This window comes from Helicoverpa zea, chromosome 17 (assembly GCF_022581195.2).
Source record: "Helicoverpa zea isolate HzStark_Cry1AcR chromosome 17, ilHelZeax1.1, whole genome shotgun sequence".
Lineage (NCBI taxonomy): Eukaryota > Metazoa > Arthropoda > Insecta > Lepidoptera > Noctuidae > Helicoverpa > Helicoverpa zea.
The window spans coordinates 6,779,402-6,793,357 of record NC_061468.1 but is presented as its reverse complement, the minus strand read 5'-3'; the positions used below and the strand labels follow the sequence as shown (position 1 = coordinate 6,793,357).

The following is a 13,956-nucleotide window of genomic DNA, read 5'->3' as shown; positions in this document are numbered from 1 at the left end:
ATTTCTTGGTGGAGCCAGCAAATCAAAAGAAACATAAGTGTTGTATACTGTGCGTCACTACCGCACACCGGGAAAATTTCGCTCTTGCGGAGGACGTTTATCCTAATCCTAACTAATATTATAAATGTGAAAGTAACTCTGTCTGTCTGTCTGTCTGTCTGTCTGTCTGTCTGTCTGTCTTTTCTTCACGCCTAAACTACTGAACCGATTTGTGTGAAATTTGGTACAGACATAGTTTGGAACTTGAGAAAGGACATAGGATAGTTTTTATTTAAAAAAAAATATATAAAAATAAAAAATAAAATTTATTCCGGACATATAGCGCCATCTATTGGTCAAACCAAAAATATGCCGGAAGTCACTATATCATGCGAACGAAGTCGCGGGCAAAAGCTAGTATACCATATTTTGTGTCACACGTAAACAGGACGACAGTAAGTATCCACCGAAACACTTTCAAAGATCTGAGGAACGAACAAATCAGACCTGACTTGGTCACCTGGGGCCAATCAGAGCTCTATGAAGTTATAATACGCTTTGGCTCCTACTGTTATTGTGGTTTCTGAAAATTTATTCACCTCATTCAACGATGAATGTAATTCTGATGGTACTATTAAGAACACTTGCTTAGCGCAGAAGCTGACGTTGGCAGGTCAACTCTTTTGACTTCTCGAATAGGATACCATTGGTTTTTGTGCAATGCACACCTGCAATGCATTCTGGATTAGGATAGGATATAGGTGGATAGGATTTGCAACAGAGAACAATTCTGTCTTTGTGATTAAATGACATCAAACGTAGTTTTATATAAAAGGTGTTTTTTAGGGTTTTTAGACTTGGCTCGGGTCTTACTGAGACTGTTCGTAATCGTGAACAGTGTATTTGCGATCAGAAGTTGAAAGTAAGCATGTCTCTGGCATGCGGCGCGTAATTTGTACGTTTTCAGACGCATAAAGCATTTTACGTGTGTATGGTATTAAATAGAGAGAGCTCCCATTTCTTATCTGCACTTTGTATCTGGGCTTGTTTTTAAAGCTACAGAATCCTACATTACCTTCCTCACGCTTAGCAGCGCTTGCGAGAGATAGATCCTCATTTCTTCTAGGATTAAGTTTACATATTTTGCATCAGAAAAAATAATTAAGGTCTACTTAATACTACTCACTCAAAGTAATTTGTTTTAAGGCCACCACATTAGTGGAAGATAAGCTAAACTATGTTTATGAAAAAATCCTGATATGAACTCCATCTGTAACTTTAAATGATAATTAATTGTTCCACTAAAGTCGTCATTTTTGACATAATGTTCAAAAAATAATTTAGATGGCACCGTTTTAAATTTGGCTGAGAACTATTAATTTTCTTTTCATCAAGGTAATAATTATAGTTGGATTTTGATGTGGCACGGCAACTGACAAAAACTATTGAAATGTCTATCAAAAAATTACACTACGTGTTAAAATATGGTGAATTACGGAAAATACACAACTCCATCTGTTGAAATAAAAATCCTCTATAAAGAATGTATGGTAATATTGTCATTTACCACCTCGCTCCTTTGACAAATTTGATGTATTTTATTTACCACAGATGGAGCTACTTTAACCTTGGCTAAACAAAATTTTCATATTTTTTTTTTCTTCCGAAGTTACTTATAAAGGTGTGATTTTCTGTGTAAAGATTAATAATAGGCCGATCAACTAATATAAGTACAACATTCAAATGTACAGTTTTGAGAAATAGATTGCGTGTCGTAATATTTTACATCTTGAATTCACAAAATTAATCATATCTTTTGATAGAGTGAATCGATTTCGATGAAACAAAAACTAAGTAATACCCCAAGTTACGTAGAATTTTTGTATACAAGCATTGTTTGCATTTAATTCGTAGATTTTACGTGAATCCCAAACAAACAAACAGATAAACAGACAAACAGACAAACAGACAAACAGACAAGCAGACAAACAGACAAAAATGACAAAAATGATGGAAATGGGTTCTGTTAGTTATCCTTTAACATGCTGGCTATTTTTTTTGTCAATTTCTTCAATGTACAAAAATTACTTTTCTACAGATTTATTATATGTATAGATTAGTTTGGATGGTACGGAACCCTACGTGCGCGAGTCCGGCTCGCACTTGGCCGGTTTTTTTAACATCATTTATTGCGGTCATGGTAATTATTTAGGGATATATATTTTGTAAACATTAGTTTCTTTGTATTTGGTAGTTTCATTTCTTTTAAAATGGAGAAGGAAAAGAATCACAGCAGCTTAAATCACTTCGTTTAATATCCTACCCACCCAAAACAAAAATGTGAAAGGCTGCCAAGTTCGATAATATGGCAATGCTTCGCCTATAAAAGAAGTGAGATCTAAATAAGTACCAAGTTCCATACACATACCTCAGTTAGGGTGCGTCCACATCTGGCGAATGCGCCGCGAATGCGCCGCGAATGCGCAGCACGCGAGCCGATCACGAGTTGTCCGCGAGCTGCGCGCGTGCATTTTTGTTCGTGCGCCGCTTCTGCGCCGCCCGCGCGCAGCTCGCGCGCGACCTAAGCGCCGCACGCGAGCGGCGCGCAGGCGGCGCGCGACGTCTGCCATCTTCGATAGTACTGAGCCAATATACGGAACTGTAAGGGCGAGAACTGATTGCGCGCAGATCGCGCGCCGCTCGCGCGCTCTATACGAGCCTTGCGTGAGTTGCGCTAAAGAGGCGCACCGAACTATTGCAGTGACTGCACGCGCGCAGCTCGCGGACAGCTCGCGATCGGCTCGCGTGCTGCGCATTCGCCAGATGTGGACGCACCCTGAAAAATAGTTACTTTTTAATGATGTTACCTACTTGGCAAGTTTTCACACACCTTGTTATAAACCTACTAAACGCAATGAATCAAGTATGTAATTTTTTATTAAAACTTGCCAAGTAACATCATTAAAAAGTAACTATTTTTAACTGAGGTATGTGTATGGAACTTGGTACTTATTTAGATCTCACTTCTTTTATAGGCGAAGCATTCCCATATTATCGAACTTGGCAGCCTTTCACATTTTTGTTTTGGGTGGGATTTCATTTATTTTTGTAAGGTTGTTTATTTTATTTTTTTCTCATGATTAAGTTAGTTAAGGAAATGTCTCATTTATACTATCTTTCAGATTTTTGGATATGCTTCTTACAAAGAAATGAACTAGATTAACTAAATGGACTAGATTTACCAACTGACTGACATGACATGTTATTTAAATAAAACTACTTTTACGGATTTTATCGCGTTATATTAATATTATTTAATCCCGACGTTTCGGATCCTTTACAGCATCCATGGTCACGGGCAGACTAAGGTGTTGGTCGTCTTGATATATTAGTTACAAACAGCTACCCTACATTTTGTTGATTATTATTGACAATCCGATTCACGCAAAACGAGCTCACTGTATCCATAGGTCGAGCAGTTGTAGGCTTGGATTTTGATTTAATAGTTTCTATGATGGGATTCCAAGCAGGTGGTATGCACCAGCCATCTTCTCTATTGAAATTTGGATGTTTTTTAATTTCAATAGCCTCGCGAATCATCCTAGGTAGGAATCGGTTTTCTCTTGCAAGGACTTGTGGTTTATCAAATCTGATGTAATGCTGGGCCTTGTCTAGTGTGTGTTCACAAACTGCTGACTGTCTGGAACGGCGGTGTTTGACATCGGCGATGTGTTCTTTTACGCGGGTCCCTATGCTTCTTTTAGTTTGGCCTATGTAAGAGAGACCACAATCACATTCAAGCTTGTATACACCCGCATCTTGTAGAGGTATGTGACACTTGACAGGTGGTAAGAATTGACTGATCTTCTTCAGCGGCTTGAAGTAGGTTTTGATTGAAGCTCGCTTCAAGATGTAGCCAATCTTGTCTGTGACTCCTCTTATGTATGGAAGAACAGCAGGTAGACGCTCAACTGTGGCTGGTTTCACGCGGGTTCTGCGACGAGGGCGCGGTACTCGGAGCTTGTTGTCGTGCAGTACTTGCTTGACATGTTGAAGCTCAGCACCCAGGTGTTGTTCATCGCAGATCCCACGTGCTCTCTGAAACAATGATTTACCAACGGTAGATAACTGTGTTGGGTGGTGGTGGGACTCACCATGAAGGTATTTGTCTGTATGGGTTTTCTTCCGATACACAGTGTGACTCAAGGTGTTATTAGGGTTACGGATAACCAAAACATCTAAGAAAGCTAAGGAGTTGTTTGCCTCTGACTCCATAGTGAATTGAATTTTGGGGTTTATGGAGTTAAGATGATTTAAAAATGCTGTGACTTTGTCAGATGGTAGTATTGTGAAAGTATCATCTACGTACCGCTTGTAGAATTTGGGTGTTACGGGTGCAGATTGCAGGGCTCGCTCCTCAAAATCCTCCATGAAGATATCAGCAACAATGGGAGATACTGGGGAGCCCATTGCTACACCATCCACTTGCGTGTAGAAGTGATTATTCCACAGTAAATAGCCAGATGTTAGGCAATGTTTTAACAGTTCAGCATATTCAGTAGGCATGTTATTCTCTGCTAGTTTCTTAGACACAATCTTGATGCAGTCTTCAACAGGTAAGCATGTAAACAATGACTGAACATCAAAACTGACCATAGTTTCATTGTCAGCTAGTTGTAGGTGTTTTATTTCACTGACAAAATGGTACGAGTCCTTTACATATGCTGCTGTGTTTCCTCTCAATGGTGAAAGTACTTTAGCCAGATGTTGAGCCAATCTGTAGGTTGGTGAGTCGATTTGGCTGACTATTGGTCGTAGCGGAGCATTAGGTTTGTGTATCTTCGGTAGCCCATACAGCTTTGGTGGTTTTGCGCAGCTAGGAACTAGGTATTTTACGTCTAGATTCAATGTTTCGGAGTACTTTTTTATCAAATCACTAGTTGATTTCAATGTTTTTGCCTTTTAATTTTACCTTTATCTGCACGTAGAATAGGCCTTCTAGGCCTATTCTACGTGCAGATAAAGGTAATGCTACGGTGGTGATGGATACGTCAGATTACAATAATAAAATACAAGACCTTTTATCGGATGAAAGTACATATAAACAAGTGAAGACCGACCCCACAACAAAAACATTGAAATCAACTAGTGATTTGATAAAAAAGTACTCCGAAACATTGAATCTAGACGTAAAATACCTAGTTCCTAGCTGCGCAAAACCACCAAAGCTGTATGGGCTACCGAAGATACACAAACCTAATGCTCCGCTACGACCAATAGTCAGCCAAATCGACTCACCAACCTACAGATTGGCTCAACATCTGGCTAAAGTACTTTCACCATTGAGAGGAAACACAGCAGCATATGTAAAGGACTCGTACCATTTTGTCAGTGAAATAAAACACCTACAACTAGCTGACAATGAAACTATGGTCAGTTTTGATGTTCAGTCATTGTTTACATGCTTACCTGTTGAAGACTGCATCAAGATTGTGTCTAAGAAACTAGCAGAGAATAACATGCCTACTGAATATGCTGAACTGTTAAAACATTGCCTAACATCTGGCTATTTACTGTGGAATAATCACTTCTACACGCAAGTGGATGGTGTAGCAATGGGCTCCCCAGTATCTCCCATTGTTGCTGATATCTTCATGGAGGATTTTGAGGAGCGAGCCCTGCAATCTGCACCCGTAACACCCAAATTCTACAAGCGGTACGTAGATGATACTTTCACAATACTACCATCTGACAAAGTCACAGCATTTTTAAATCATCTTAACTCCATAAACCCCAAAATTCAATTCACTATGGAGTCAGAGGCAAACAACTCCTTAGCTTTCTTAGATGTTTTGGTTATCCGTAACCCTAATAACACCTTGAGTCACACTGTGTATCGGAAGAAAACCCATACAGACAAATACCTTCATGGTGAGTCCCACCACCACCCAACACAGTTATCTACCGTTGGTAAATCATTGTTTCAGAGAGCACGTGGGATCTGCGATGAACAACACCTGGGTGCTGAGCTTCAACATGTCAAGCAAGTACTGCACGACAACAAGCTCCGAGTACCGCGCCCTCGTCGCAGAACCCGCGTGAAACCAGCCACAGTTGAGCGTCTACCTGCTGTTCTTCCATACATAAGAGGAGTCACAGACAAGATTGGCTACATCTTGAAGCGAGCTTCAATCAAAACCTACTTCAAGCCGCTGAAGAAGATCAGTCAATTCTTACCACCTGTCAAGTGTCACATACCTCTACAAGATGCGGGTGTATACAAGCTTGAATGTGATTGTGGTCTCTCTTACATAGGCCAAACTAAAAGAAGCATAGGGACCCGCGTAAAAGAACACATCGCCGATGTCAAACACCGCCGTTCCAGACAGTCAGCAGTTTGTGAACACACACTAGACAAGGCCCAGCATTACATCAGATTTGATAAACCACAAGTCCTTGCAAGAGAAAACCGATTCCTACCTAGGATGATTCGCGAGGCTATTGAAATTAAAAAACATCCAAATTTCAATAGAGAAGATGGCTGGTGCATACCACCTGCTTGGAATCCCATCATAGAAACTATTAAATCAAAATCCAAGCCTACAACTGCTCGACCTATGGATACAGTGAGCTCGTTTTGCGTGAATCGGATTGTCAATAATAATCAACAAAATGTAGGGTAGCTGTTTGTAACTAATATATCAAGACGACCAACACCTTAGTCTGCCCGTGACCATGGATGCTGTAAAGGATCCGAAACGTCGGGATTAAATAATATTAATATAACGCGATAAAATCCGTAAAAGTAGTTTTATTTAAATGTCTAATATTCGCGTAAGTGTCAGAAATCAATATGACATGTTATCATATATTATGTTCGTGGATCAAAATTACACATTCGTTATTTTCCAAAGTGACTCACACTTGGCCGTTTTTAGATTTTTACTTTACTTTGTCTAAATACAAACCCTTGTAACGAATTTCAGATCTTTACGACCACTCGAATATAAATTATATAAATATAGATTTTAGTTCGTTTTAGTTCCTTAGGGGTATAAATTTACACCTTCATTATTTTGAAACTGACTCACACTTGGCCATTTTCAGATTTTTCCCTTTACCTTGACATAAAGATCTATCTCGATGCCAAATTTCAAGTCAATACGACCATTGGAAGTGGTCTAGGTTTTTGATGAGTGAGTCAGTCAGTCAGTGAGTGTATAGTAAAAATAGCGATTTTCTGACGTCAATATCTCAAGACCTACAATAGGTATATTAATGAAACTTTGTATTTTAGATAAGTGAGGGGGTCTGAACAGATACTAGAAATTTGATATGCGTAAATAAAATAGATTTTGAGTTATAGGGGGGTCGAATTTGGCCCGAAATGGTTCGTGTAATATAACCCACGGCCGGTGTGTCGCTTTTTTTTGCTCGAACTTGGCGGATACACTGCCATGTGTCTAGATTTCCTGCAAAAACTTTATATCAGGAGTCGTACCATAATACCTAGATGTTCTGTAAGCCAATAAATTATTATAATAGCATCAACACGATCTTAACTTTTTGCCATACTTATTGATACTTTGACATTACGAAAGTACCTAAATACGTAGTTGTTTAGATCAAAGAATCTATTCCTGTAGGTTCCAACATTAGTCAGGACCGAATCTAATGTGATAAAAAATGACGATCACCCGATTAATCTTAAGATAATAGAGGTATATAAACATCATGACCAGCCTATGGCACCATTCGTATCAGGAGCAATTACGATGCAAACTGTAAGTATTGTTTAGTAGTTACTATTTTTAACCGACTTTCCAAAAAGTAAGAGGTTCCTTATCCTCTCTTGTTTTGTTTCACCAAAATATTTTTGATTGTCTTCTGCTAAAGTCTTCTTCTAAAGTCTGTACAAAAGGGTAATACTTACGTAGTAACTATTATAGCAATCTGTGGTACTACTTCCTCAAATAATAAAGCCCTATTTGAATCCAATACAATTTTAAATAAATCGAAATAGTGTTGAGCTTGACTGTCTAAAACTGACAATTAATAACTGTGATTGAGGATATCCACCTCACTCACAACTTTTTTTTTGTGTTATCCGTGTCAAATCTTTCTAGCGATTGATTATTATTTATTTTTCTGAGAGTTCAATCACCTTCCAATTAAATTATGTAATAAAGACTCTCTGCTGTGTATACTCTAAGATCGTCCACTATATTTTATTTTTCTACATTTGAATATGGAACTCCATTTATTATTCCAGTATGCGTTCATAGTCTTCTTGGTGTGGGCACTCATCGCCATGGTGGTGTTGGCAGAAAGCGAAGGTCCAAAACTGGCGGATCTGCTCAACACAGCCGATGATGACGTCTTACTGGCTGTGGATTCTCAACATGCACCAGAAATGTGGAGGCACCCTTATGGACACACCATAATGTATTAATGAAAGAACTTTGAATTGATTTATATATCCTGGATTACAAATTAACAACTGAGTGTTACATTATTCCTATGTTAAAGAACTTCATCACAAGTAGGTACCTACTCTCATGAACGTACATATTTTCATGTACATGTTTTTGCAACCAAACCCGAGTATTTCAGCCACAACTTGGAGTCGGGTGCAGAATTCAACAAAAAAGGATATTTGCTAAATGAGTCTGAAAGTTCGGGGCAAAAAAGGAGTGATATACAAAAAGTAATAAGTTGTTAGTCAGTTATTTGGAGAACAATTGCTCTTCAACTGCATTTTATGATTGTTCAGTAAGCATTTAACGGCGGTCAAATCTTCATTTTTTTTAAAAGGTAGGTACCTTTTCATAGCCGCGTGGATCGATCATAAGGTTAAGGATCATAAGCAACGATGTAAGAAATAAAACAAGAGCGTTTGCTTTAGATTACTTTTACTAAACTAAGGCTAATTAGTTAGATCATCACTTTACAAATAAAACTTGTGTGAAATTCAGAAGATTTTCAAATAAACAATTAATCAATATTACAATGAAAGTCTTTGGCTTCGCTGTAGTGTTCTTTTCAAGGTTTTCTCAGGTCCTTAGTTTGTCCATGTCTATCCCTATTGCCACCGCTGTACCCGTAGCCATGACGATGGTGCTGACCAACTATGCCACGAGCCACCCTCACGCTAGGTCGGGTATCTAACCCCGCGCTCGCTACTGCAATGAGTGCGAATATTAAGACTGCAAGGTACGCCAACTGAAAATGAGGAAAAGGTTTTGGTTAGAAACAGAAGTTACGCCTTTTTGGTAAATTGACCAGCCAGTAATGTAAGGTATTCATTGGTTGTAGTGTAACTTGTTTGATATTATAATAATCTTGCATACTGCCTCGTTGGTCTAGCTGTCGCAAGTGCGGCTGCTGAGCACGAGGTCTCGGGTTCGATTCCCGAGTCGGGCCGAAATCGCTTTGTGGGTTTTAGAAGACTTTCACAAAGCAGACCGGAGCCTGGAAGCTGGTGATTGATACACCCGTGCATCGGAGAGCACGTAAATGTCGGTCCTGCGCCTGATCTCTTACCGGTCGTGTCGGATTGCCGTCCCATCGGGTTATGAGAGTAAAGGAATAGGGAGTGCACCTGTGTCTGCGCAAATGCTTAATATGTCCTGCGTAGTTGGCTAATCTCCTTACATGAGTACAGCCGCCGTAGCCGATAATCGGCTAGGAAGACATCAATCTTGCATAATAATATAACAAAATCGTAGACGATTTCTACATTATCTGTATAAGTTCCTTAGATAAATAGGGTTTAGTTACACAGTTAGGGTGCGTCTTCATGGTGCATGTAGCTGAAGCAAGTTAACATGCGCAAGTGACAAGAGAACGTTTGTGGGTTTGCTTAATTACATGCGCGAGTCACACGTTTTTAAAAAGCGTGCAACCTGCGCATGCACCTCAACATGCGCAAGCTACTTGAACCGTGTAGATGCACCCTTAAAATAAAACACAGGATTGTAGAAAAATTGTACTCACGTATTTCATTTTGATATCTGATAATGTACTGAGCATATTTTGTTTCGGAGTCATTCCTTTATATGCGTCTTGAAAAGGTTTTTGCACTTCGTTTTGAGCCTTTTTTGCCCAAAAAAAGTTGTGTACATAATTACAATTCATAGTGATGGGCATTATTTATTTATTATTATTATTACGTTGAGTTTTTTGGCAATGTATGATGGAGTCCAGAAGGAGGAAAATGATTTTTTTATGGCAGTTCCAGGTATACTTTTTGTTAGTCAGCTGTCAGGAGAATGAAAGACACTAAAAATTGAGCAAAAAAGCTCGGTACCAAGTGATCAATAAAATAGGAAAATAGTTCATTCGAGGTGCCACGTTGTAGTTGATTTGTAGCTACGACCAAAAATAGAACCGTTAGTAGGCCTACCATAAATACGACAAAAACGCTGGATAAATTGTACAAGGGATGATACAGATAAAAGATTGGATAGGTAGTAACTAGATAGCAATCTTAAAAATCTTGCACTCAAAGACTACAATCAAAGAGTAAGACGTGCCAAACCCCACTAAACTACCGAGAGGTAGTATTTGGAACACAAATAAAATATTTTTTCTTACATAACTTTAAACAGAGAAAACAAGTTGTAGATACATATTATGTTTTACTTTTTTGTGTGCCTAAGTCAGATCGTGTTCATGCTTCTTTTTCTGTACACATAAACCTAATTAATAATATTGACATATTATGCTAATTCGTTTTGGGGTCGAACAAAATGCGAATTCTATAAGTGATTTCAAAATGCTGTTTGTTGACAATCTGTTTTCTTGTGGTTGTTCAGTCTAATACGTACTTACTGGTCTGTAGGGAAAATGCGCAATCAGTCATTGCATTTGCAAAATGTATATGAACATGTGAGATACAGTCCTACTCTATGATGTTCATAATTGAACTTCCACGGGACGAATGAAATAAATTAATATTTTGCTAACATTTTATTCCCAAGACATTTGTAACATAATAGAAATTAACGTTTTACATGTTAAAAGATAGTTTCAACAACCAGCCCCTTATTACGTAGTTCATATATTATGGGTAGGTCTATATCCCGTTCTTTCTCTACCCGTGTCCGTATCCATGGCCTTTGTAGATTTGGCCTTTAGTTGGGCTGCGAGCTTCCCGTACTAATGCTGGCTGATCAGGATCCGGCGCGGCATAGACAACGTTCGCACCAGCCAGTATTGCGCATAACAGCAGCGCGATCAATGCAAACTGTAATAAAAAAAAAACAAATAAACATCGCGTTGGTGAGATTCTTTAAAAGTCATAGGGAATTTGAATTTCGAATTCAACTAAACAATAAAAAGACGCAGTTTGAATAATGATGTGTAGTGTCTTAGAAAAAAAAAAAAAGAATATGTGGCGCTAAATGCCTAATGATCATCAACCCTAGAACCCTTATTAAGTAGGTATTATAAGCCCAGTTCAGAATGTCGACCGCAATGATAACAATAAATTAAATGTTTTCCAAATATACATATGTGCCCATAATAATATGAACAGATTGTAAAATTGACTTACCAATTTCATTTTGAGTTTCTGTAATGGTTCCTGAAGACTATTCACAATTTGGTCATGCGGATGCACCTTTATATAGTACATCGCCGTCATGGTTAATGAAGTCGGTAATTTACTTAACTCATTAGTTTAACAAAAACTAGGAATGTTTATCTACATACAGTTAAAAACATGTTATTTTCCACTAAAGTACCTACAAGACGGTGCATTTGACAGTTCAACAGCTGGTCCTTCAGAAAGAGTGCTGCGTTCGAAAAGTGGAATGTAAAAATTCAAGACATGACTGATTTACAACCATCGAGCTTAGAATTATAAGGAGACGCCGTTTTGATATTGACGTATCTATAGTTATATAAATATGAAACAAACTATGCAACATAGTTCTGTCTCTTTCTAAGCACTCTTTCTAAGTCACTAGTCACTCTTTCTAAGCAGATAAGTGTATTTGAAAACAGGGACAACAATATTTTTGTGATTGCGTAAAATGGTGACATTTACTTTTGAAATCCTCCTGTTTGTAGGTGCGTGCCATATCTGGCCATATATGTCATGGTAGTTGTGCTGTCAAATAGGTGCTCTTCGTGACTTATTTTTGCTATTTTATAGAATATCACTCGTGTTTACTTTTAAGACTTTACTATTTCAATAGTGAAATAATCAACGAATATGCCTATGTGTTGTATTGTGAAGTGTGGTGCTAGGAAGCACCAAAATCAAGCTGGATTGTCTTTACACAGGTTAGGAACCTATTTTTGCTAGAAACTACATAAAATAATTCACATTTTATAAAAAATATGTTACGGGAACATGAATTGATGGTGAAAGTACTTATATTTTGGTTTATTTCTGTATAAAAACCTATATTTAGAAATAAATGTTGTTTACAATAACATGTTATATTGGCATAGTGCTGTGCAGTTGTCATAATAGTATCGATATAATATCCACTTAATAAGTCTGCTTTTACAAATTTTAACATCAGAACTTACTGTCCCTAAGACACTGAGCCCTCAGAGTTGTGTATTATTTTCAACAAAACATCAGTTAAAAACATTTTGATTAAAAAGGCGTATTATAAAATTCAGGATTTTAAAGACATATTTTATTGAAAATAATATGTTTTGCCTTTTTATTTTCACATGATGCTTCTACGGCGACCACGGGCACGGCAGTGCTTCCGCACAGACGAGCAAATCGGAATGCAAGTTGCAATATTTGCTTGAGAACTTAGTTACCGAGTATAGGTTTCGAATTGTATAAATATTTTTTTCTTAGCACTAAAATTGTTTTGTACAATCGATTAATACATAATTAGCTCCATTTGCATTATATAACTTTCTCATGAATAGCTTGAAAACGATTTTAAATTATTGTATTTTTTTTAAGAGAGTATCTCCTTATGGCGTTTCTTGCGGATTCTTCTTCATAGGACCGAATCTTTGGCACCCTGCAACTAGTCTGTCGTGAAAGAACTTTCATAGGGCTATTTGAAATAATAAATAATTACTTTGCCTGTTTTTTTTTTTTCAAAGGTATCACCCTACTGAAATGACTCCTCCCATTTGGTTGATGTTGTTGAGGTTATTAGTATCAGTGAAGTTAATGTGATAGTTAGTTCTATGACGAAGAGATTATTTATACTCGGTTATTTTTGGGTGTACTATGCCAAATCGAATAACAAATAATCGAATATCAATTGATCGACCACTATAAATCGAAATTCTAAATTCTCGAACATTCATAATATCGAATGGTTATTAAATCGAACATTCAATACATCGCGCAGCCTATACATCGAGTGTTCAAAATATCGAATGTTCGTTTGATCGAGCGTTAAATGCATCGTATATTCATCCTATCGAAAAATCTATATTTTTTATGAATACAAGATAAACTCAAAATTTATGAATAAATCATATTTTAATGTAGTTTTTATTATTATTTAACATTTTTTCTATCGCATTATCATCCCTTTTGCCTCTTTTTTGTAAAGTAGGTCTTCCCAATTCCGCGTTTGCCTTTTCAATTCACACAAAATTATAAAATGTACCTTTAAAAGAAAAGAATTAAAGATTAAAATGTGATTTATTAGTAAATTTTGAGTTTTTCTTGTATTCATAAAAAATAAGGATTTTTCGATAGAATGAATATGTTTTGCATTTAACGCTCGATCAAACGAACATTCGATATTTTGAACACTCGATGTATAGACTGCGCGATGTATTGAATGTTCGATTTAATAACCATTCGATATTATGAATGTTCGAGTATTTAGAATTTCGATTTATAGTGGTCGATCAATTGATATTCGATTATTTGTTATTCGATTTGGCATAGTACACCCGTTATTTTTATGCACCCAGTAAGACTCGTAAAGTAAGTTCAACTCAGTCGTGCGCGCGGCCTTATGTGTGGGTAACCCT

At 37.5% G+C, this 13,956-nt stretch overlaps 2 protein-coding genes and 1 long non-coding RNA gene across 3 annotated transcripts; 1 reads left to right on the top strand and 2 right to left on the bottom strand.

The window, feature by feature from the left end:
• Positions 1 to 3,429: 3,429 nt before the first annotated feature.
• On the bottom strand, positions 3,430 to 4,934 carry LOC124638379 (the record flags this gene model as incomplete). The annotated part of the gene is made up of 1 exon (XM_047175326.1): positions 3,430 to 4,934. A coding segment is annotated over exon 1 (1,206 nt), but the record flags the coding sequence as incomplete, so codon positions are not given.
• Positions 4,935 to 5,011: 77 nt separating this feature from the next.
• Positions 5,012 to 8,431, top strand: LOC124638500. Its single transcript, XM_047175472.1, has 2 exons — positions 5,012 to 6,614; positions 8,252 to 8,431. The coding sequence occupies exons 1-2, from the start codon at positions 5,022 to 5,024 to the stop codon at positions 8,429 to 8,431; spliced, it is 1,773 nt and encodes a 590-aa protein (XP_047031428.1). The 5' UTR covers positions 5,012 to 5,021.
• Positions 8,432 to 10,937: 2,506 nt separating this feature from the next.
• On the bottom strand, positions 10,938 to 11,788 carry LOC124638447. The gene is made up of 2 exons (XR_006985366.1): positions 11,537 to 11,788; positions 10,938 to 11,227 (listed from the first exon to the last, which is right to left on the bottom strand). It is a non-coding gene; the product is annotated as an uncharacterized LOC124638447 (long non-coding RNA).
• Between the last annotated feature and the right edge of the window lie 2,168 nt (positions 11,789 to 13,956).